This window comes from Varanus komodoensis, unplaced genomic scaffold, assembly GCF_004798865.1.
Source record: "Varanus komodoensis strain SLA01 unplaced genomic scaffold, ASM479886v1 scaffold49, whole genome shotgun sequence".
NCBI lineage: Eukaryota > Metazoa > Chordata > Lepidosauria > Squamata > Varanidae > Varanus > Varanus komodoensis.
This window is the reverse complement of record NW_025336072.1, coordinates 4,112,243-4,133,801: the sequence shown is the minus strand read 5'-3', so window position 1 is coordinate 4,133,801 and position 21,559 is coordinate 4,112,243. Positions and strand designations below refer to the sequence as shown.

The following is a 21,559-nucleotide window of genomic DNA, read 5'->3' as shown; positions in this document are numbered from 1 at the left end:
CTTGTTTGTGGTTTAATATGTACAGCTTTACATTATTGCCCTTAGCTGTGTACTGTCTTGGTTTATTGCCTTTTGTTCATTGTATGTTCACTGTTGCTTTTATTGTTATTACATGTTTTAATGATTGTGATCTGCTTAGAGGGCCCTCAGGCCAATTAGTGAAAAATAAGTTATAAACGAACAAACAAGCCTTTCTGTAATTAAATCCTATTCCTGAGCAGTTAACTCGAGGTCTTTCTTTTTCTGAGTTTGGGGTCCTGTTCCTATTCTGTGACAATAGCTGCCACCTTCCTGTTGGAGAAACCATGATTTTGTTTGGATCTTGAAAAGGCCTTGAGCCAAAGGAAAACTTTTAGGACTAAGCAAGTTTTCAGGGACCCAGACTAACTTATACAGTTGAGAAGGAGATGCTTATGGAAGCTTGTCTTATTTTCTCACATTCTGACTATCTTAAAACGTTCACCCCTCTTTTTTATAAATTTCAAAATGCAATGCATCCCCATTGTACAGCTGCAGAACAGCTTTAGAACAGGGAGATCCAGGTTGCAGTTCAGCCATGCATCTTACTAGCTGAGCTTATAGCAGTCACTCTCTCAGCAACTGACATTACCTGGAGTTTGTTCTGATTCTAATTAATGGGTACTTTTTGTTGGTACAGCAGCTTCAGGGGCCCCCACCCCATTCATCTCTTTCCCAAGTGTGGACATGGTTAATAATGGTCTCCTTGTGCATGACTGAATCAAAATAGAATTAAATAAAAAAATAAATGGAGTGTTGTAGCATGCATAAAACAAACAGAGAGACAATTTTTCCCTGACTTAATCAGAATGTATGATAATATTGCTTGAAGGTTTCACCTGCTGCCCTATAATTTTATTCACTGACAAAAACATAACATTATTTTCCCCTTCAATTCAGAGGTTTGAAGTAATACAGCATCTGACTTTACACAAATGGTGAATATGGAATCGCAAATACTGCACAAATAAACAACTAATTTTGTTGCTGACTCCTAGCTGAACAGATCAGTGCAAGCTGCACCAGCTGGTCTAGGGCCTCTAGGATACAAGCAGCCTTGTATCAGCCTGAAGAAGAGAAAACTGAGGGGTGATATGATCACACTCTACCTAAAAGACTGTAACAAAGAGGAAGGACAAGATCTCTTCTCATTCATCCCAGAGTGCAGGACATGGAATAATGGGCTTAAGTTAAAAGAAACTTGATTCAGACTAGATATCAGGAAAAGCTTCCTCACTGTCAGAGCAATTGACAGTGGATCCTGTTGTCTAGAGAGGGCTGTCCCACACTAGAGGCATTCAAAAAGAAACTGGACAGCAATCTGAGTGCATGCAAATTGGTGTCCAGCAACAGCAGGTGTTTGGACCTGATGGTCTTCATGGCCCCTTCCAACTCTACAAGTCTATGATTCTAAGATCTGTGTCACCCACACAAGGTACTGCCACATTTGCATGCTCTAAGACCCAGGAACAGAATTGAACATTTCTTTATTAAGTGAAATTTCCAAAGCTCGGTGCCATGGAGTGGATGGCAGCCCAGCCTGCCACCTGTGCAGGTAGCATGGGGGGGAAGGGGCTCCCATCCAGTCCCTCAGTTGCCTGAAGATCATGCTGTCCCACCTGTGCAAGTGATCTGAGGAACCTGTGAAGGATACAGCAGTGACCACACCCTGCCCCAGCCCATTCAGGGTGAGAGGGTGACGATAACCAGTGGGGTGGAGGGTGAGTTCTGTGACTGCACAGATGACCTCTCGAAGAACGACAGTTACAGGTGAGCAACCTGCATTTCTTCGGTGTGCAATCACACCTACGGGCAAGTAGCTAGCTTACCATCCAGGAGGAGGGGGCTATCGTCACTGGAGCATCACAGAGAGAACTGCCCTTCTGAAAGTGCAGTACCACCTGGTGCGGATGTCCACCTGGTAGTGGTGGACAAAGGTGTGGACCACATTGCGGCCTTGCAGATCTCTTCAAGCAAGACACCAGCTAGCAGCACACTGGAAGTGGCTTGTACACATGTGGCCTGTTACAGAAATTTTGGCCATCTCATAGGCAAGGGAGATGGTGCTGGAGACCCACTTAGAGAGCCTTTGACTAGAGACGGGTTCACCTTCTCTGGGGCCTTTGTAGCATACGAAGAGGCACTCAGAGCAACATAATGGCCCAGTCCGGGCCTTCTAAAAGACCAGAGCCCTCCTAACATCAAGGAAGTAGAGTGTGGCCTCGATGGGTGTGGAGGAGTTGGGGAAGAAAGCAGGAAGGACAATGTCCTAGCTGATGTGAAAAGGAGACATCACCTTAGCGGTGAAACGAGGGTCAGGGCAGAGGACAACCTTGTCCCTGTGCCAGGCTCCTGGCTGCTGTGGCATCTGGGGAGTATAGACTCGGGGGTCTCATTCAGTGAGGCCCCGGAGACCGGGGACCTTGGCTGGTCTGCAGTGGCCTCAGTTGCTGGGGAGACGGGATCTTTCATGCCACAGTGCCTTTTCATCCTCATGGGTGCCACAGTGCCAGAGGGGCCCTCACTTGGGGAGGCCGCCCATTTCCTAGCCCTCCAAGGCTTGGATGTGCCTTCACTGGGAGGGTTGTCGCCCTCAGAAGTGTTGACTATGGTGAAGGCCCTCTGCCATAGGGTCTGCCAGAGGCAGGTGGCCCTCTGCCAGCACATTTGCTTCTTAAAGTTTGGCAATGAGAGCAGGTCTCCATGATGTGCCCCTCGCTGAGGCAGTGGAGGCACTTGGAGTGCCCGTCATTGACAGGCATTTAGACTGTGCAGGAGTTGCAGCAGTGAGAGGACAAGTAAGCCATGTGGCTCAAATGGGAGCACACGTGGCAGAGGGAAAGAGGAGACCAGAGAGTTTGCTAAGGAGGGGGAGAGAGAGGTGGTGGGCTTCTCTCTTTAGATGAGAAAAGAGATGAGCCAATAGAAATTGGTTGTTGTTGTTTTTAATAGTGAAGAGAAAAGAAAGAAAATGGCAAACCAGGTGAGTTCTGTGAGCAGAGATACAATCCGAAGCAACTTGAAGTGTGGTTGAAAGGAACCAAGGACTAGGTGAGACCCCCCACCCCCCTTATGCTACCTGCAGAGGGGGCAAGCCAGGCTCCTGCCCACTCCATGGCACCGAGCTTTGGAAATTTAATCTGATTGAGGCCTCACGCTCCACACCAAGCCCACAGGGTGTGATTGCACAGAGACCATGAAGAAAAATAAAAAGCTTTTAGATGTCCCAAGCACATACAAATAAAAGTCCTGTAACAGCATACCATCAACACTGAGTAGAGCTCAAAGTTTTCTGTATAATGGAAAGATTTATCTAAGATGAAGATTTGATTAGGCTATATATGCACTATTGGTACTTTGAGGATAGGTTTTACTAAATCTGCACAATTGTGTTGGTATCAGGAGGTACAATTCCATGCCTGCACTCACATACAACCAAACAACTTGTCACTGTCCTCTATCATGGGAGCAAACTCCTTAGCATATACAGTGGGAAATGACTATGCGTATGTGGAATTCTATCAGAGAAATACCCTATTCATGCATGTCTTAATGCAGGCCAATGTACCCCAATTCATTCTTTTCAGTCCTATTCCAAATTCATTTTAGAAAATCAGTAAAGAGATTAATGGAATTTTCTTGAGAGCATCACCTTGCCAAAGAAAGTGACTATTCTGGCAATAGCACACCAATATACCTTTAAATATATATAGTTTTATATATTTATGGTCTTGCATAAGCACCTTTTTTGTACATTATAATCTTCCACAGGTTGGAGTACAAAGTATTTTAAATATCATGCAGTCACATATACCAAGGTAATTTTTCTTAAAATTCTACATAATATTACTGTATAGATCATGTGGACTAGACTGGGAAGACCCAGGTTCCAGTCTCTACGTGGCTATGAAGTTCCATGGATGACCATGGGTTAGTCACTGACTCTTAGCCCAACCTTGTTTGAGGATAAAATAGACGGAAGGACCATGTACACCATCTTGGATATTTGGAGGCAAGGCAAAAGCTAAGTTTGATGAATGAATAAACAAACATGGCAGTAAGAAACCATCCCTTATCCAGCAATCCTGTTCAATACTCATGTAAATGAGTATGAGATGAAAGGAGCTTATTCTTAGGTAAGGGGTATGATATTCCCACCATCATGTGTCTCATCTCCACTTCCTCTCTCATGTGTAGTGTGCTAAATATATTTTTCAGAATATGACCTGGCACCTAATGTCAGTTATTACCATTTTGGCAGAACAAGGATTAACACTGTTCAATAAAAAGTACTGAAGAATGCGTCCAAAGTGGATCAACTGATAGCTGAGCATTCCAGCTATACAGACACAAAAGATTATATATAAAGAAGGAAAGCATTTACATGTGAAGTCTACTGGACTAAATAATGCTTTAATTTTATAAATCCCATTACTGCTCTCATGCTTCACAAGATTTATTTAACATTCAAAAGGTCTTGAAGGGGATTATATCTTCCATCATTCTTTGAGAGAACTCAGTAATGAAAACAGATACTTTCAGCTTAATTCCCGTGATCACCTCACTGGGTAACTCCTTGCAGAAAATATCAGATTGCATGGACTTTAGAAGTCAGTTCTTTCACCTTGCTTTTTCAAGTTCCAAAAAAAGCTTCTTGAGTGGAACATGCAGCACTGTGTTTGGGGGATTTTAGGGTCACTCACTGTTTATTCAGAACAGCAATTATGCCAGAGACACTTGGCCAGCCCTCTGAATATACTGACTGTTCATTCTAAAATGTGGGAGTGGAGAGAACATGTGGCTCTCCAGATTTTGTTATGATTCCAGCTCCCATTAGCCCCAGCCACCATTGCAAATGGTTATGGGAGATGATGCAAGCCAAGAACACTTGGAAGCTGACTGGTTTTCTACTGCTTGCAGCACAATGACATAACATGCAAGGACTCCTTAGCAAGCACACTGGGAAACAATGCCTTGAATATAAAGAATCTGAACACTGCTTCTTTAAAATAATCCACACCAAATAAGTTGCAGTTAAGTTCTATTGATTTTAATGGGGCTTGAATTTAACTTACTTAGTCTGGTGGCAAGCCATTGCCAATAAAGCTTATTGAGGAACTGGCATATATAGTTAAAAGACTACTCTCCTGACAATTATGCTTTCTGAAAATTCTTTAGCCTCAGATTAAGGTTTGGTTTCCACCTTCCTTGCATGCTTCAAGGTGTCAAAACTGACTTTTTCCATCTGCCTTAAGAATCTCTTTATCTCCTAGTCTGTTCTCCCAGTTTCAGTACAACTGATTGACAGGTCTCTAAAGTATGAATAAGACTGGGGATACTGATTAAATGATAAACACATAATTGCAGAATTGATTCATGTATATTATTGTTGCTACCAATTTTATTCTGGCCAAGAACCCAAGGTGGCCTACATGGTCCCCTTCATTTTATTTGTGAGGTTGGTGAGGCTGGGAATCAGTGACTAGCCCAAAGTTATCTAGCAACCTTCATGCTTGAGAGAAGAATCTAGATCATCTGAGTCCCAGTTCAACACTCTAGCCACTATTCCACCCTGGCTCTCTACAAAGAGCACTATCTGCTACAGCAAGGAAATAGCTGTACTGCTCAACTGATACCAAGAGTTACTCTAAAGAAAGAATTATGTTATACATAGCAAAATCCCATACATTTTGACAAAGGAGGAAATCCCTTTAAGTTCAGTATAGATTATTTAGAGGTAACAGGTATAAACTGTAGCCTTAGGAAATTAAAACTGTTAACAGGGGGAGGCAAGCAAGGAAGATAAATTAGACCAAACAGTTGTCGCATGCATTTTCTGTCTTTGATTTTAAAAATAGTGACTTTCAAAAACATTGCCTTTATACTACCCTAATTTAACATGATAGTTAACATATACAACATTTGCAGCATTCCCATTGCAGAATAGACTTAAAATAATTAATCTGGAGAACAAGAAAGCCTATAAGGATTAATAAATAAATGAAGACGGGCTAAATCTCTTTTAGAATCTCATCTCTACAATGGAAACTCGGGCAAGATCAATTACATTGATGCAGAGTTATCACTTATAGATTTGCTATGATAAATTGAAGTTTTAGGAAATACAGTGGTACCTCGACTCACGAACACCTCAGTTCACGACCAAATTGGATCGCGAACAAAAATTTCATAAAAATGTTGACTCAGGTCGTGAACTCTGCACTGGGTGGCAACCGTGATTATGGCCATCCCCCCCCCCCCCCCCGTGGGGAGATGGTCACAATCACAGTTGCACTTGTGCAGAGAAGACAGGCACAATCGCGGTTGTGCTTGGGTGGGGGGGAGATGGCTGCGATCGTGCTGGTGGGGGGGGAAATGTCTGACATCGCGCCCGTCTTTCCTGCATGAGTGCAACCACAATCTTGGCCATCTCCCCACCAGCACGATTGCACCCGTCTCTCCCCACAAGCGTGCCTGCAATCGCACCCACCTCCCCTCCGAACGTGCCCTTGATCACGCCCGTCTCCCCCCCCCAAGCGCGCCCAAATGTGCAGGGATGACAGGTGTGATTGCGGTTGTGCTGGGGGGGGGGGTGAGAGATGACCATGCTACTCCTTGGGGTGGGTAGGGAGATGGCTGCGATCTTTTTTGTTCTTTGTCACTTTGCTTCAAATTTTTCTGATTAAAAAAATATAGTTACAGAACGAATTAACCTTATTTACATTGAACCTTATGGGGAAATTTGACTTGGCTCACGACCAATTTGGCTCACAACCAGAGTCCTGGAATGGATTAACTTCGTGAGCCAAGCTACCACTGTAGATAGCTTAAGAAAGAGATACATTGCAACCCTTGCACTGCTAGAATATCAACTCCCTAAATGCTTCCGTGATGTCATAACAACAGGATTCTAATGTGAGGCAGTTTTCTGCCTCAATCTTGACTGCCACAGGTAAAATTCTAGAATGTGAGTTGCTGTGAAATGCCATTTAAATTAAAGAAGCAGTCCACCAACGGTTCTCCCCTCACCAACTGTATACCCAACTGGGTATACATAAGAAATGTGTCAGTATCTGAAAAACATAATGCCTGAGTTCTATATAAAATGTTAACATGACAGATACAACAGTAGGGGAAAAATGCTCAAAAGGTCTTGAAAAGGTCAAGGTACTGTTACAGCTACTTCCAATACTCAAGGTTTTTGTTTTATTTTTTCAGAATTCACTTTAGGGTACAATCATTTAGATGGGAAAAAAGACCCAACAACTTCTAGGTCAGTTGAGGGTTATGGTCAGGGTTAGGTTTGAGGAATGCTGAGAACTATAGGACTGCACAGAACTGAGTTCCTATTCTTTGTACAAATATTGCGTACCTTATGGGTGCCTCTTCCCAGTGCACAGAAGGATCTCCAAAGAGGATTCTAGAATGTTAGCTGTGACAGTCAGATTGAGACAGAAAATTGCCTCATATTAGATCCCTGCTGTTTACTATTCTTCCTACCACACTCCTGCACACAGATCTGTAAACACAGCAAAGCAGTCTGGGAAACAGAAGATACCATGTAGATAACATGCCCTAGACAGATACAGTCTCTCTGTGTGTCAAGGTGGACACAACCTGGCTGAGTAGTGTGGATACCTGGATGGAGAAACTGCACCATCAAACTTTCCATTCCCAAACTTCCCACTATTATGATGTGCACCAAGGACAGGAGGAAAAGCACAGGACAGCAAGCATACCTACATACCATGAAAAATATGTGGGATATAGAATGATATGTAAGATCTACAGGTATGCTCTATTATGTCTACAGTCCAGAGGCTTTATTGGATACTGGTGATCAACTGCATTCAACAACTGATCCCACAAGGCTTCCTTTGCTGCTATCCTTTTGGGTTTATGACCTCATTTTTAGTTTTCATATACATATAAATCCTACTCAGGCATTCTGACTTGGAGAATGTCAAACATGTGAGTACAGGAAGCATGTTGAGTCCCTCCTTGTGCCTTTCTGTTAGCCTGTGCTCACGGAGGGTGATTGTCTGAAGATGAGAGCCGCCTGTATCCAGGGAAGTGCTCCACCTGATTAAAAACACTGATTTGTCTACCATAGAGATACCTTCTTGTAAAGGGATGGCTCAGGCTCTGGCAGTATATGCTTACAGATAATCTGCTAAAGATTTGGCTTTTTTGTTAATTAGGTTTACTATCATTGGAAAGTTTGCCTGATAGCAAACTGAAGAACTATTATTGGGACTTTTTGTTATACCACACTGTTGACGGAATTGCATTTTATGTTGCTGCTATCTTTTTTATTTTGTAAAACTGTCATTTTTATTGATTTAAATTTGTAAGCTACTTCTGTTTGTTTGACGTTCAAGACTTAGATATTATTTTTATAAATTCATATGCATAAACAATCCCGTCCCATATAATTGGTTAGCATTGCTAATATTAAAATACTGTCATTAAAATGCATTAGGACTACCAGGGTTCTTAATGATACTGATGCAGGCTCAGCTATTGCTGATACCCACTTCACAAAGGCTTAACCCCATCTGCCTGCACCCTAGCAATAGGAGCCAGATAGCACATTTAAGAGCGTTAACCTGCTCAACATTGTAAGCTGCTTGAGTAACTAATAAAATATCTTTATGGAATATACATGGGTATGTTTTCTATGTATCACAATAATGTAAAAATGTCAAATAACTTCGATTCTGTATATTAATGTTCTAAATCTAACAGTCATTTTTCTAGTATAACTTTATCCCTGTAATCTGTATGACTATTACATCCCTTCAAGTGAAGGAGCCTGTAATATACAATTCCTCATTTAAAAATCTATAAAAGGCTTCTAAGATACAGTATGCATTAGCATTATTATTATGACAACATAATTTTAATATCATTTTGTAAGGAATCTAAAGCAGCTTATAAACTTTCCTTTCCCTTCACATTTCCCAACTCTCAGTCCAACATTCACCAAGCCATACTATTTCTCAAACATTTTCCAGATTGATTTGTATTGCACTGACAGTTTTGATCAACCCTACCAACTTCGTAAGAGAGAGAAAGGGGTGGTGGGTTTCTCCCTTTTTAAAAAATGGACATGAATAGATGAAATTGGACCTATCATGAAAAAAGGAAAATCACCATCTCCTAATGCTTTCTTAGTCATTCACAAAAATTGTACCCTACAAACATTGCTTAGCAAACCACACCTATAGATCATGTTAAAAGCTACTTTTAGTTTTAACCCATTAATCAATTAAAAAAACACCCTAGGGGACACAAATCCAAAAAGGTATTCCATATAAACTATGACAAATGTTCAAGGTTTTTTCCCAGCTTTACAGTGTGATATTTCTGGTTTTAACAGGTCTGAACCCCAAAAAGCCAGGCCTCAGTCTCTAGGCGTTGAAGCTGCTTGCTTCACTTGGTATTAAAGTCGAGTTGCTTACATTAGTACAATAGAGCATTAATTACCATTGCTTTGACCATGACAGTCTGCTTTTATGAACCTAGAGAGTTTTCCTTTCCTGATGTTGAGATGGCACAAGCATCATGCACATTGCCCTTGAACAATCCTTCTCAGGTATTACTTATGCAAGCAACAGGTAATAATGATCCTATGCTTTGATGTTCAGGCAGAGAAGAAATATCAGACATCCTGGCAGGAATCCTCCTCGCTAGCTCACTATATTTCATTATCTCTTAGGACCTGTGTAAACAACATTACTCTTGCAACCGCATATTTTAATTTTGTACACTGTTGTATGCATGTGTTACAATGCTATAAGTTTGTAATCTATAAAAGCTAGCCACTTTCTTTGTCCTTGGGTTCAGAGTCCTTTTGCGGGGGAATCTGATGTTTTTCTGAACCTAGCTGATTGGCACCCTACCTTGCAGGAGTCCTCGCTGCACGGTGTAAGTGGCTTACTGCTAAACGTTATGGATGTCTAGCTAGCTTGATTGGTATTATTGCAATAATAAGTAATCTTTTTAGCAAAACTGGAGTTGGCATATTGCTTTCTGGGAATCCCCAAAAATCTTCTGCCCTCTTCAATGATGGTTGAAGCTTTTCTTCGACTGTATTAGTGTAATGTATGAGAAAGAACACATAATGAATGCATGCACTATCCAAAGAGCACAAACGCAAGCTAGTAGCTGACAATTCTCTTCTGTTTTGTTCTCCACCTTTTGTACATGCATGACTGGAATGCCTTCATTCCTTTAAATTTCTCTTGTATAGGATGGCATCTTCCCACGAGGTATTCCTGATTCTTGCAAGAGAGCTAAAAAGATACAAAAGTAACATGGCAGAGGCCTCACACAGTCCACATCTGAGCATATCTTGCACAGCCGGACTCTGCCCGTTGATGAGGACTCTGCCTGCTCCTCACCTCCGCTTTACACCTGAGTACTTGCTGGCTCACTCCCAGTGAGAGTGGGAATCAGGGTTAGGGGGCTGTGCTCATGAAGTGTGGAGCAAGGTGGAACCAGTGATGCATTTCCAGCAGCGGGCCTTCTTCTGTCGGCCATGGCCTAGGCCAGTGGACAAAGGGCATCGCCACCTTTTAGGGCTGGTCGGAGTTGGGCTGGGCCAGGGGATCTGTCCCTTGGTAATGGGGAGGGAGGACAAATGAGAAGTTAGGTTGTTTGATAGGTAGTTTTATTGTTAGTAGAGCTAGAGGCAGATGCATTGGCACTCTGTTTTATTTGTACAGCATAAAATATTGTATGGGAGATCCTAGGTTGGTGAGGGGCACCACCATAGGGGTGCTTATGGACAGGGGAAGTTACGGTATTAGAGGTTCAACATATCATTGCAGAAAAAAGGGTGGGGGGGACAGATCGTTAGTATCTGTCCCCTCTTCTGGTTTTTCTACCAACTGGCTTATCCAGCTGTGCCCACCCAGATATCTGGTACAGTACCAACCTGGCTTGGATGGATGGGGAGGTGTGGCCCTAATTTATAGGAATACAATCTCCCTCACGAGGCCATCTTTTCCTCATCTCGAATATTTGCACCCGGTGTTGGGTGATTGAGACTGATTAGGGATTCTGTTGGTGTACTGTGCACCCTTCTGCCCAGCAGACTCCTTGCCTGAGCTGATGGAGATTGTTTCTGACCTGGTGTTGGAGACCTCCAGGATGTTGGTTCTATGCTGAGGCTCTTTTATCCAGAGTAGCTCAGGACTTCATGGCCACCATGACAACCATAGGGCTGTCTCAGCATGTCATAGGACCAACACATGAAAGAGGTCACATTCTTGACCTTGGAAGTGAGGGGTCTGACATTAACTTCCTTGTGAGATTTAAGCTTGGGGCCTCCTCCTCCATTAGGGTGAGTGCCCTATTAAACTGGTCCACCCTCAGAGTCTTATGGATTCTGATGGATTCCTGAAGGCTCTGGGGGAATTTCCAGTCGATGTGCCTGGTGCTCCTGTGGACACCCTGGTTAATCTATGGAACACGGAAGTGACCCAGGCAGTTGACACAATCACTCCTAAGTGTCCTCTCCCACCATGTAGAGCCTGCACAGTGCCTTGGTATGCACCAGAATTGTGGGCAATGAAGCAGGCTGGGAGACGACTAGAGCGTAGGTGGAGGAAAACCTGTGCCAATCTGACCAAACACTCCTTAAAACTCACTATTGAGCCTATGATGTGACAATGAGGGAAACAAGGAAGAAATTCTCAGCCTCCAATTGCATCCTTACAGTGCCATCCAGCAGAGCTTTTCCGGGTGGTGCAGGTCCTATTACACTCTGAGCCCAAGAGAGATACTGTCACTTCAACGGCAGCTCACTGTGACAACCTTGCCCAGCACTTTAGGAATAAAGTCACTTGGATTCGCCACAAATTGGACTCTGCAATTGATGTGATTCTGGAATGGGAGGTGTCCAGAGCGCCATCTGGTCAGTTAGATAGGTTTCCATTATTGTGGCCTGAGGACATGGACAAGCTGCTTAGACAAGTCTGTCCCACCACCTCTTTACTTAACCCTTGCCTTTCATGGCTGCTTATCAGAGCCAAGGATAGGATGCATACCTGGGTCCAAGAAGTTGACATCTTTTTAAGGAGGGGTGGGTTGCCACCTCCTTGGAGGAAAAGGTGATCAGACCCAACCTGAAGAAGGAGAACCTGGACCCAGAGATTGGCACCAATTATAGACCAGTGGCTAAAATCCTGTTCTTGGGCAATGTGCTCGAGTGGGTGGTGGCCAAACAACTCCAGGCTCTCTTAGAGGAAACTGACCATCTGGACCCATTCCAGTCTGCTTTCAGGGCTGATTGTGGGACTAAAACTGGCTTGGTCACCCTGTACAATGACCTATGCTGGGAAAAGGACAGGGGAGTGCATCCCTGTTGGTTCTCCTGGACCTCTCAGCAGATTTCAATTCCATTGACCATGGTATCCTTCTGGATAGGCTGGCTGAGTTGGGGATTGGAGGCACTGTTTTGCAGTGGTTCTGCTCCTGTTTGGCTGGTCGATTCCAGAAGGTGGTGCTGGGGAATTATGGCTTTGTGTCATGGCAAATGTGTCATGGAGTTCTGCAGAGCTCCATTTTATCCCCCATGCTAAACAAGATTTACATGAACCCGCTGGGAGAGATCATGCAGAGGTTTGGTCATCCAGGGGAGTCATCACTATGCCGATGACACTCAGCTCTACCTCTCCTTTATATCTAATCCAGGTGGCTGTCCTTAACTAGTGTTGGGCTAGATGAGGGCCAATAAACTGAGACTTAATCCAGATAAGATGGATCCCCTGTTGGTAGGTGGTTCAGCTTTCCAGGTAAGTGATCTTTGCTCTGTTCTGGGTGGGGTTGCACTCTTCCTAAGGGACAGGGTGCATAGTTTGGGAGTGCTCCTCGACCCAGAGTTGTCCTTGGAGTTCCAGTTGACTGCTGTGGCGAGAAGTGCTTTCCTCCAGCTTCGGCTGGTCCATCAACTATGCCCTTACTTGGATGAGCAGAGCCTAATGACGGTGACCCATACTCTGGTAACCTCCCAACTGGACTAATGTAATGTGTTCTGTGTAGAGCTGCCCTTGAAGACGGTTCAGATACTTCAGTTGGTTCAGAATAAAGCAGCCAGGCTGTTAACAGGGACCAGTAGATATGCTCATATAATGCTGGTCCTTTACTGTCTGCACTGATTTCCAATTGAAATCCGGGCCCAATTTAAGGCATTGATGATGACTTATAAAGCTCTAAGCAGTTTAGATCCTGGGTATCTTAAGGAGCCTGTCTTTCCATATATAACTGACCGCCCCCTAAGATCTGGGTTGAGGGCCTTCTTTGGGAGACCTCTTTGAAGGAGATCAGGAGTGGCACCCCAGCTTTGGAATATACTTCTCAGAGATGTGTACCTGGCACTGACACTTTATTCATTTTGGCACTAAGCCAAAACCTTTTTATTTTCCCAATATTGTAAGATCTGATGTTGTTTTAAAAATGGCTTTTTATTTGTTGTTTGATGCTGTGCTTATTGCTGTATTGCTGTACTGAGACCTTGGTGAAGAAACCTTATTTACTGGAGTAACTAATTCACAAAAGCTCTTCTTTTAAACAGTCTGTTGTATAGCTCTAATGTGGCAGGACAATGAGACAGGGTGGTTTGAATACAATAATGAAGTGTGTATGATTTTTAAAATATGTCTGTCTTTTATTATTTTTCAAATGTTACTTATGGTTTTGAGTTTTTATTTTAAAATTATAGTTTTAAATTAGGAGTTCTGTAAAATTAATATTACAAAAAATGAGCATTAGTCACCCTTGCGGTCAAATTATTACCCCAGACAATAGTGGCTCAAGCTATGCTCCATATGTAAGCCCTTTGTTCTGGTTGAATGTCTCTCCTTTCCCACACTATGGTTTCAATCAGCATAAGAATTTCTTGCAGCTTTCAGCAAGTTCAAGCAAACTTTCTTGAGAGAATGTATAAAAATACCATCTGCAAAACAATGCTAGGCAGTTTATGACAGTGTGCTAGAGAGACTACATTGTAGTCCTACTTATATAAAAATTACAGTTCACAAAGTGAGTCAGGGGGACTCACAAGAGAGACAACATAACAGATGAAGTCTGTGGCCAATTCATGAAACTCTTAAGTGGGAGGTGATATAATGCTAAATATAATGTACCCTGAATGTTCATGTTTCCAGGGTTTCAATATTGACCTTAAATAACAGTATTTTATTGAGTCTTATCCAACACTCTTTATAGAGTCTTATCACAACACAGTATTAATGAGAAGGTCCTATATTGAACATAAGGCAACTTTTGCTTTTTGTTGGAGGGAAAGGAAATAGCAACAACAATGGCTGTGATTACAAAGCAAAATTTTCATCTCAAAATCCTTGATCTGATTGCAGTACATCAGCTCCAAGCAAAGAGATACTATTGACAAGGTGGGAGAACATAAATGGGAAGCTTGGGAGTGCCCAACTGCTCAAGACAAAATGTTTGGAACAATTTTGTAGAGGACTTCATCCAAGAGTATATTGACAGAGACTGTTAATCATGATGATAAATGCTTTATGTTATATGATCAACTACCACCAAATAAACATTTCTTGAGTGTACTGTTAAGCAACCAATGACAAAAACCTTGTGGAAATCAATTATATCCTATACTATAAATCCTTGATGAATAAATTGCATAAGCCAGGTGATATTAATTAGAAATTCCAGGTATTGTGTATATATAGCAGTCATGTGCAGAGAAAGGGGAATCTACCGAACATTTTATTTTTCTGCTGCAGACTAACATGACTATTTCATTAGAATTTATTTTGTATTTTTTATTTTCTAAGCTGTAGTTTGTTTTGAGCAATATTGGGTAAGGTAAAGCAGCTTGTTATGGCATTTCAGTATAAGGGAAATACAGAAGATAAAGAACATACTACAGTAGTCCCCTGAAATTCACGGGGTTACGTTCCTAAACCACCTGCGAATTGTGAAAAACTGTGAATGTGGGCAGGAGGCGCAGGCTGGGCCAGGTGGGGAGGGGGCGTGCGTACGCACATGGCGAGGCAGGGGCGAGTGCGTGCAGAGATCGTTTTCTCCCAGCAAGTCCAAACTCAGAGGAAACTATCTCCTTGCGAGTAAGCCGCCGCACCACGAGGCGCCAGCTTGGACTCTTTTGGAGAAGAATTCTGTGAAAGACTGAAGCCACGAACACTGAACCATGACTTCACAGGGGTATACTGTATTTGTTATATTTATATTTCACCTTTCTTCCTTGCAAGGAACTAAGGTGGTTTACATATTCTCCTCTGCTCCATTCATCCTCACAACAACCCTTAGCACTTAGCAGCACTTAGGCTGAGAATCTGTGAATGGTCCAAAGTCACCCAGTGAGCTACCTAGCTGAGTGGGGACTTAAACCCAGATCTCTCTATTCCCGGGCCAATAGTCTGCTCATTACAACACACTGGATTTCATGCCATGCACTGAAAAAACAGCACCTGTGTAAACACATTATACTTACTCACCTTTCCAGGAAAGGACATTGAGAATCTGAAAAATGTATGATGCCCAGAATTTGAAGTATGGAATCATTAAAAAGGACTTCCTGCTTCAGTGACTTTATATAATTAAAAGCTCATCTTGCATTCTTTAAACAATTATCATCATCAATATGTCCGGTGTTATGCATTTATAATTTGTTGGACTCCATTTTAAAGACATATTTGTTATAAGGTACTGGAATTATCACAAAAACAAAATAAAAACAGGTTTTAAAAACTGATTCAAAGCCACATTCACTTTCAGAGTTCATAAAGTTCACTCAATTCCAAATAGCACTTTACATTGTGCTAGTGGTCTATGGCTTTAAAAAAATAATACAAGCTCTTCACTAGTTGTTAAAATGAATTGCTGACATTTACAATGGAATAAATGTTTCTGTTGACAGATTTCTGCTAAATAGATAAAAGTAATGTTTGCATCACTTTCTTTTTCCCAGAACTGTCACCAATATGATGAAAGGGATATTAGACAACAACTTCCTACACTATTACTGTATATTCAGTAAATCAGCCAAATATTTTAATCATCCATATATTTTAATTAAAGACTCATTGAACTGTTCTTTCTTGGGGACTCACCACCTGAACAAATTAATAATTTGTATTTAGTTGTACTGAGTACCAGCAGCTTAGCAACCTGCTAAAAAACTACATATTCTACTCAGTGTTCTTGTTCTGGTTACTCAATTAATATTGATAATTTTAACATTACCATCCACTGCTCTGAGAGCTCTGAGCTAATGAACAGTACAGAAAGGTCAAGTAAATGAATAAATAAATAGAACTTCCATCAGTCTCATTTCTGTCCTTAAAAAAATACTATTTTTAATTGTTGTTTTCCTGAAAGACAAATCAAAAATTAAAAATGCTTATTTTCTAAATGAAGACTTCCCGGCCACACAGCTTTCATATTCATACCGCAGTTCACACATGGGTATGTATGGAGTATGTGATGTTGCCTTCTGAGCTAAACAGAGTTCATTTCTATTCCTGGTGAAGTGGATGGTAGCTACTGTGGCAACTAAGATTTATTGTTAATGGCATTTGGGGGAAAGAAACATGCTGTATTATTCATCAGTGATCTCTCTGCATGAGCACGACAAGGAAGTGACAAGAAGTCCTGTCCAGTCCAGCCTCAGAGCTGCTTCTCATTACCTCTGAAAGACACAGACTCTGGGGAGTCACACCCCTGTCTAAAGAGCCATGAAAGCATAATCTCTGAATGAAAATGGTAATGAATACATCTGTGCTAGGCAGAATATATGAATCCTCCAGAGTTTTTTTTTTCTGTCTGCATTCTTCTCCTGGAAGTATAACTAAGTATGTGACAAGCTGCCCCAGGTCTTTCTCAAAACAGAGAAGAAATAATGAGTGGGAGAGATGCTGAGGTCTTCATAAACTGTTGTAGGATGACAAATGCAAATGCTCCAAAAGCTTTTAGTCATTTGCATTTATAACTTGGCAGCACAGACAGACTTTAAAACAACCTCCACATTACATTTCAAAGAGTGCAATCCTATGCATGGTTACATGAAAATAAACTTCATTGATTTTAATAGAACTTGAGGGCCACTTCACATGAAACAAATACTCTGAAGTGCAGTATCATGCACAATTTTGTAGTAAGACATCTATTTATCAATTATATAACCTAATTTTCTAAAGAACCTTCTTAAATAGATGCCTATCAATAAAAAAAGCTCCTGAACATACAACTCAAAGAAGCTTGCCTTTATTTTAATTAAGTTCTATGGCCACAATAAAATTAATCTGAAGGAAGGTTTGCATCTTCGTTGCCAAGATGTAATAGTTTAACCATTTTGGCACAGGTACAAATTAACCTTACATCAGAAATAAAAAGAAGCTATTCCTGTCTAAAGCTGACTTTACAGGGACTTTGCTATTGCATAAGTCATTTGAGGCCACAGTCCTAAACATAAATTAATAAAAAGGTCTCTTCTTGTTTCTACATGTCATGAGTACTTCAAAGTAGGTTTTCCTACATACATATACTCAGGCCAGTGACATGTTTTCTATGCTTTAAAACAGTTGAGAACATGGGACTAGTATCAGAAAGGTACTTTGAGTAGACACATCTTACAATGGGGGATAAACAAGCATGTACTTACGAAGTGCATTGTTCATACATCTGTAGAAATGTGAAAATGAAAGGAGCAGAGGGGAAAGTAAATATTAACTTTCTTCCAATATTTCTTGGAAGCTGCCCTACCATCTTTGATGTTAAGCACTCTGGTTTAATTCTAGTTCAAAAACATCCCATCCTTTTTGTTTGGGCTCAGCCTGTCCCACAATATCTTCAAATGACTAATAAATCTGAAGCTATTTGTTTTGTTTTGTTTAAAAATTTCTATGCCGCCCCATTCGCCGAAGCCTCGGGGCGGCTTACAAAATGACAATTAAAATATAAAACACTATCCTCCCTATACAGCTGTCACATCTACATGTTAAGACCCTGAGTTTCATCTGTGTAGTTGCTCCTCTGTGGAAAAGGTAACATTTTAATTTCTGCCTAGAAACCTAACTGATCTGAGGGCCTTGTGTTTACATTTCCCCTATCATTGGTGCCAACCATAATCACTGAATCCACCTGACCACTATCAACCAGGCAATGTATATGATGTATAATATCTGCAACCTCAGCACCAGGTAAAACCACCATAACAGAGTCTACTAACCCAACACAAGCCTCACTGTCTATGTCATTAATCATAAAATCTCTAACTCCAAGCAGTGCCTTCTCTCATGCCCAACCCCAGAAGCATATCCTCAGTGCAAGAAGGTATGCATTTATCTTCCAGAGACGGGGTTCTTCCTCAACACTGTCACAGGAGGACAGTGAAGCAAGATCTTCCCCACCTACTTCCCAAGTTCTCAGTTTCCCAGGTTTCCCACAAATACGTTTACCAAGGACCAAACTTTCCATGTATCATGTACACATTTACAAATTCTGCAAAGGAAGGACATAGCTAAATATGTGACACTCAATGGATAACCCCTAGACCCCTCCTGGCTTTCTACCTTCACAGCTGCTGCTGCTGCTATTATTATTATTTTGCCCAAAAAACTAAGTTGCAGGACAAGCGTGCCACAACTGCACTATTTGCTGCTAGCTATCCCGACTCTGTTGGTTTCCTCATGGCTTTAATGAGCATAACCATCTACCTCCAATTAATAAATATTATCTACCTCCAATTTTCATACTGCTGTCATTCAGTCATTTTTCATGCAAAAGGCTGAGCTTCACTCCAAGAAATTTCTAAACCAAATTTTATGCTGATAGCACCTTTTTTAAAAAAATAAGTAATGGTGTTTTGTGATTTTAAACAGAATACAAAGCACCAATACTACAGAACTACCATATTTATTTCTTACATTTCTAACCTGCCCTATTAGCCTTATAGTTCCCTGGGTGGATTACAGCAATAAAATACAAAAGATAATAAAATACACATTAAAATACAATATAAAACAACCATTACAAATAAAAAATAAAACCAATATAAGGTGCACCACAGTTAAAATGCTACTTAAAACAAGTTAACAATTAAAATACTGCTGAAATAAAAAGGTTTTCACCTGGTGCCTAAAGAAGGTGCCAGGTAGACCTCTCTGGGGAGCTCATTCTAGAGTCAGAGTGTCACTCCTGAAAAGGCCTTCTTTGTGTTACCACCCTCCTCATTCCTTGAGGAGGGGGTTCCTTCAGAAGGGCCTCAGAGGCAGATCTAAAGTGCCAGGTAGGTTCATATGAGAAGAGGTGCTCCTTCAGATACCCTGTCCCAAAGCTGTTTAGGGCTTTAAACACCCATGTTAACACTTTGAATTGGGCCCAGACCTCAACTGGGAGCCAGTGAAGATGGTAGAGGACTGGCTTTAAATGGTTGTATCTGCCATTCCTCGTTAACAATCTGGCCGCCCTATTCTGGATCATTTGGAATTTTCGGACTGTCTTCAAGGGAAGCCCGAAATAGAGTGAGTTGCAATAATCCAAACAAGAGGTTATCAGTACATGGATAACTGTTGCCAGGTCCTGCCTGTGCAGATATGGCTGCAGCTGGTATATCAGCTTAAGCTGATAGAAAGTGCTCCTGGCCACCAAATCCACCTGGAAATCCAGGGATAATTCAAATTCCTCTACCTCATAAGATGCAAACCCAGTGCTTTAGGAGTGGTGTGACCCCATCCAGGACAGGCAAGATGTCTCCCATCTTATCAGATGGAGTCCTCACAAACAGTATCTCCGTCTATTTGGATTAAGTTTCAGTTTATTAGCTCTCATCAAATTCATTATGGAGGCTAGTTCCTGATTCAGAAAATCTCCTGTCACATCTGCATCTGATGAAAAAGAACGGAAAAGCATACTGATGGTGATTAAGCCTGCATCTTCTGATGCCCTCACCCAGAACTTCATGTAAATGTTAAAAAGCCTGGGGAATAAGATGGAGCCCTGCAGCACTCTATGGAATAGATGCCATGGCACAGAGCAATAATCCCCCAGCACCACCTTCTGGACATGACCAGTCAAGTAGGAGTGGAACCACTGCAGAACCACTGTGAAGCAGTGTCCCCTACTCCCAACTCAGCTAATCTGTCTAGAAGGATACCATGGTCAATGGTACCAAAAGATCCAGGAGAGCCAACACGGTTGCACTCTCCCTGTCCTCCTCCTGGTATATGTCATCCTACAGGACAGCCAAGGCAGTTTCTATTCCAAATTCAAGTCTGAATCCCGAATGAAATGGATCACGATGGTCTGTTTCATCCAAGAGTGCCTGTAGTTGCCCAGCCACCACCCAATCGAACACCTTGCCCAGAAAGGGAATATTAGTGACTGGTTTATAATTGCTCATAACCCCTGGGTCTAAATTGGCCTTTTTCAGGAGTGGTCTAATAACAGCCTATTTCAATGAAGCCAGGACCACTCCTGGCATTCAGTTTCCAGGATCCAGGGACACACCCTCTCTGTGTTTCGCATGACCTGCCATGATGGGCAAGGGTCAAGCTTAAAAGTAATAGGCCAAACCTATCCAAGCACCTTGTCCACATCCTTAGGCCCCAACAATAAACTTGGACCAGATGGATGGATGCCGCAGCCAGAGGAACTACATCAACCACACAGCCCAACTCCTGACAGATCCTAGCAATTTTACCCTTAAAGTGCTGTGCAAATTCCTCACAGCCGCCTCCCGAAGAGTCCACCATTTCTTTCACAGGGCCTGTTTGCAAGAGCCCCTGAACCACTTGGAGCAGCTCAGCTGGATGGCACTAAGAGGATGCACTGGAGGTGAAAAAATAAGCTTTCTTTGCTGCCTTCACCACCACATGTAGGCTCGATAATGAGCTCTAAGTGGTATATAGTCAGACTCATGAGTTTTTCTCCATCTGTGCTCCAGTCATCTTCCCACCTGTTTCATCGACCTCAGTTCCAACATATACCACAGGGCTGTATGGGCTCCACATAAGGGAAGAGGATGCTTGGGTGTGACTGTGTCAACCATATGGGCCATCCCCATGTACCATAGAGTGATCTGGGCTGCAACAGGAGCACCAGCTGTATCAACAGGAAACACTCCCAGAGCCCTCTGGAAATCATCGGGATCTATCATCTGGATCTATCAGCCTCTGGGTTTGGACCATTCTAATATGTCCCCCACCATTGCAGAGGGGGAGGGGGGGCAAAAGCCTACACCTCAAAAGGAAGTGATTTGACCATGACAAAGGCTTTGATGTTAATTCCCCCACTTCCATATCCCTGTCCAGTCAAGAAAATCAGGTCTAGAGTGTGACTTTTTGTATGCATTGGATGACATGTTGAGACAGTCCCATGGTTGTCATGGTGGCCATGAAGTCCTGAGCCTCCCCAGATAAAATGGGCTCAGCATGGATGTTGAGACCCTCCAGAACCAAAATTCTGGGGGTCCTCAACACCAGGTCTGAGATCATCTCCATCATCTCAGGCAGGGAGTTAGCTGTGCAGCTGG

The 21,559-nt window shown here is 42.2% G+C and overlaps 1 protein-coding gene across 6 annotated transcripts in view; it reads right to left on the bottom strand.

Annotated features, from left to right (window-relative positions):
- The window catches only part of DOCK1 (dedicator of cytokinesis 1), a 550,659-nt gene that overhangs the window by 201,594 nt on the left and 327,506 nt on the right, over nucleotides 1-21,559 (bottom strand). The window contains exon 30 of one of the 6 annotated variants that reach the window (XM_044445705.1): nucleotides 6,696-10,316. The exons of 4 other annotated variants lie outside the window; for them this stretch is intronic. In XM_044445705.1, the coding sequence (XP_044301640.1) occupies nucleotides 10,247-10,316 (70 nt within the window). In that variant the 3' untranslated portion in view covers nucleotides 6,696-10,246. Of the gene's footprint in view, nucleotides 1-6,695; nucleotides 10,317-12,809; nucleotides 15,736-21,559 lie in introns of those variants that run through there. One more of the 6 variants, XM_044445706.1, reaches the window with a different exon arrangement.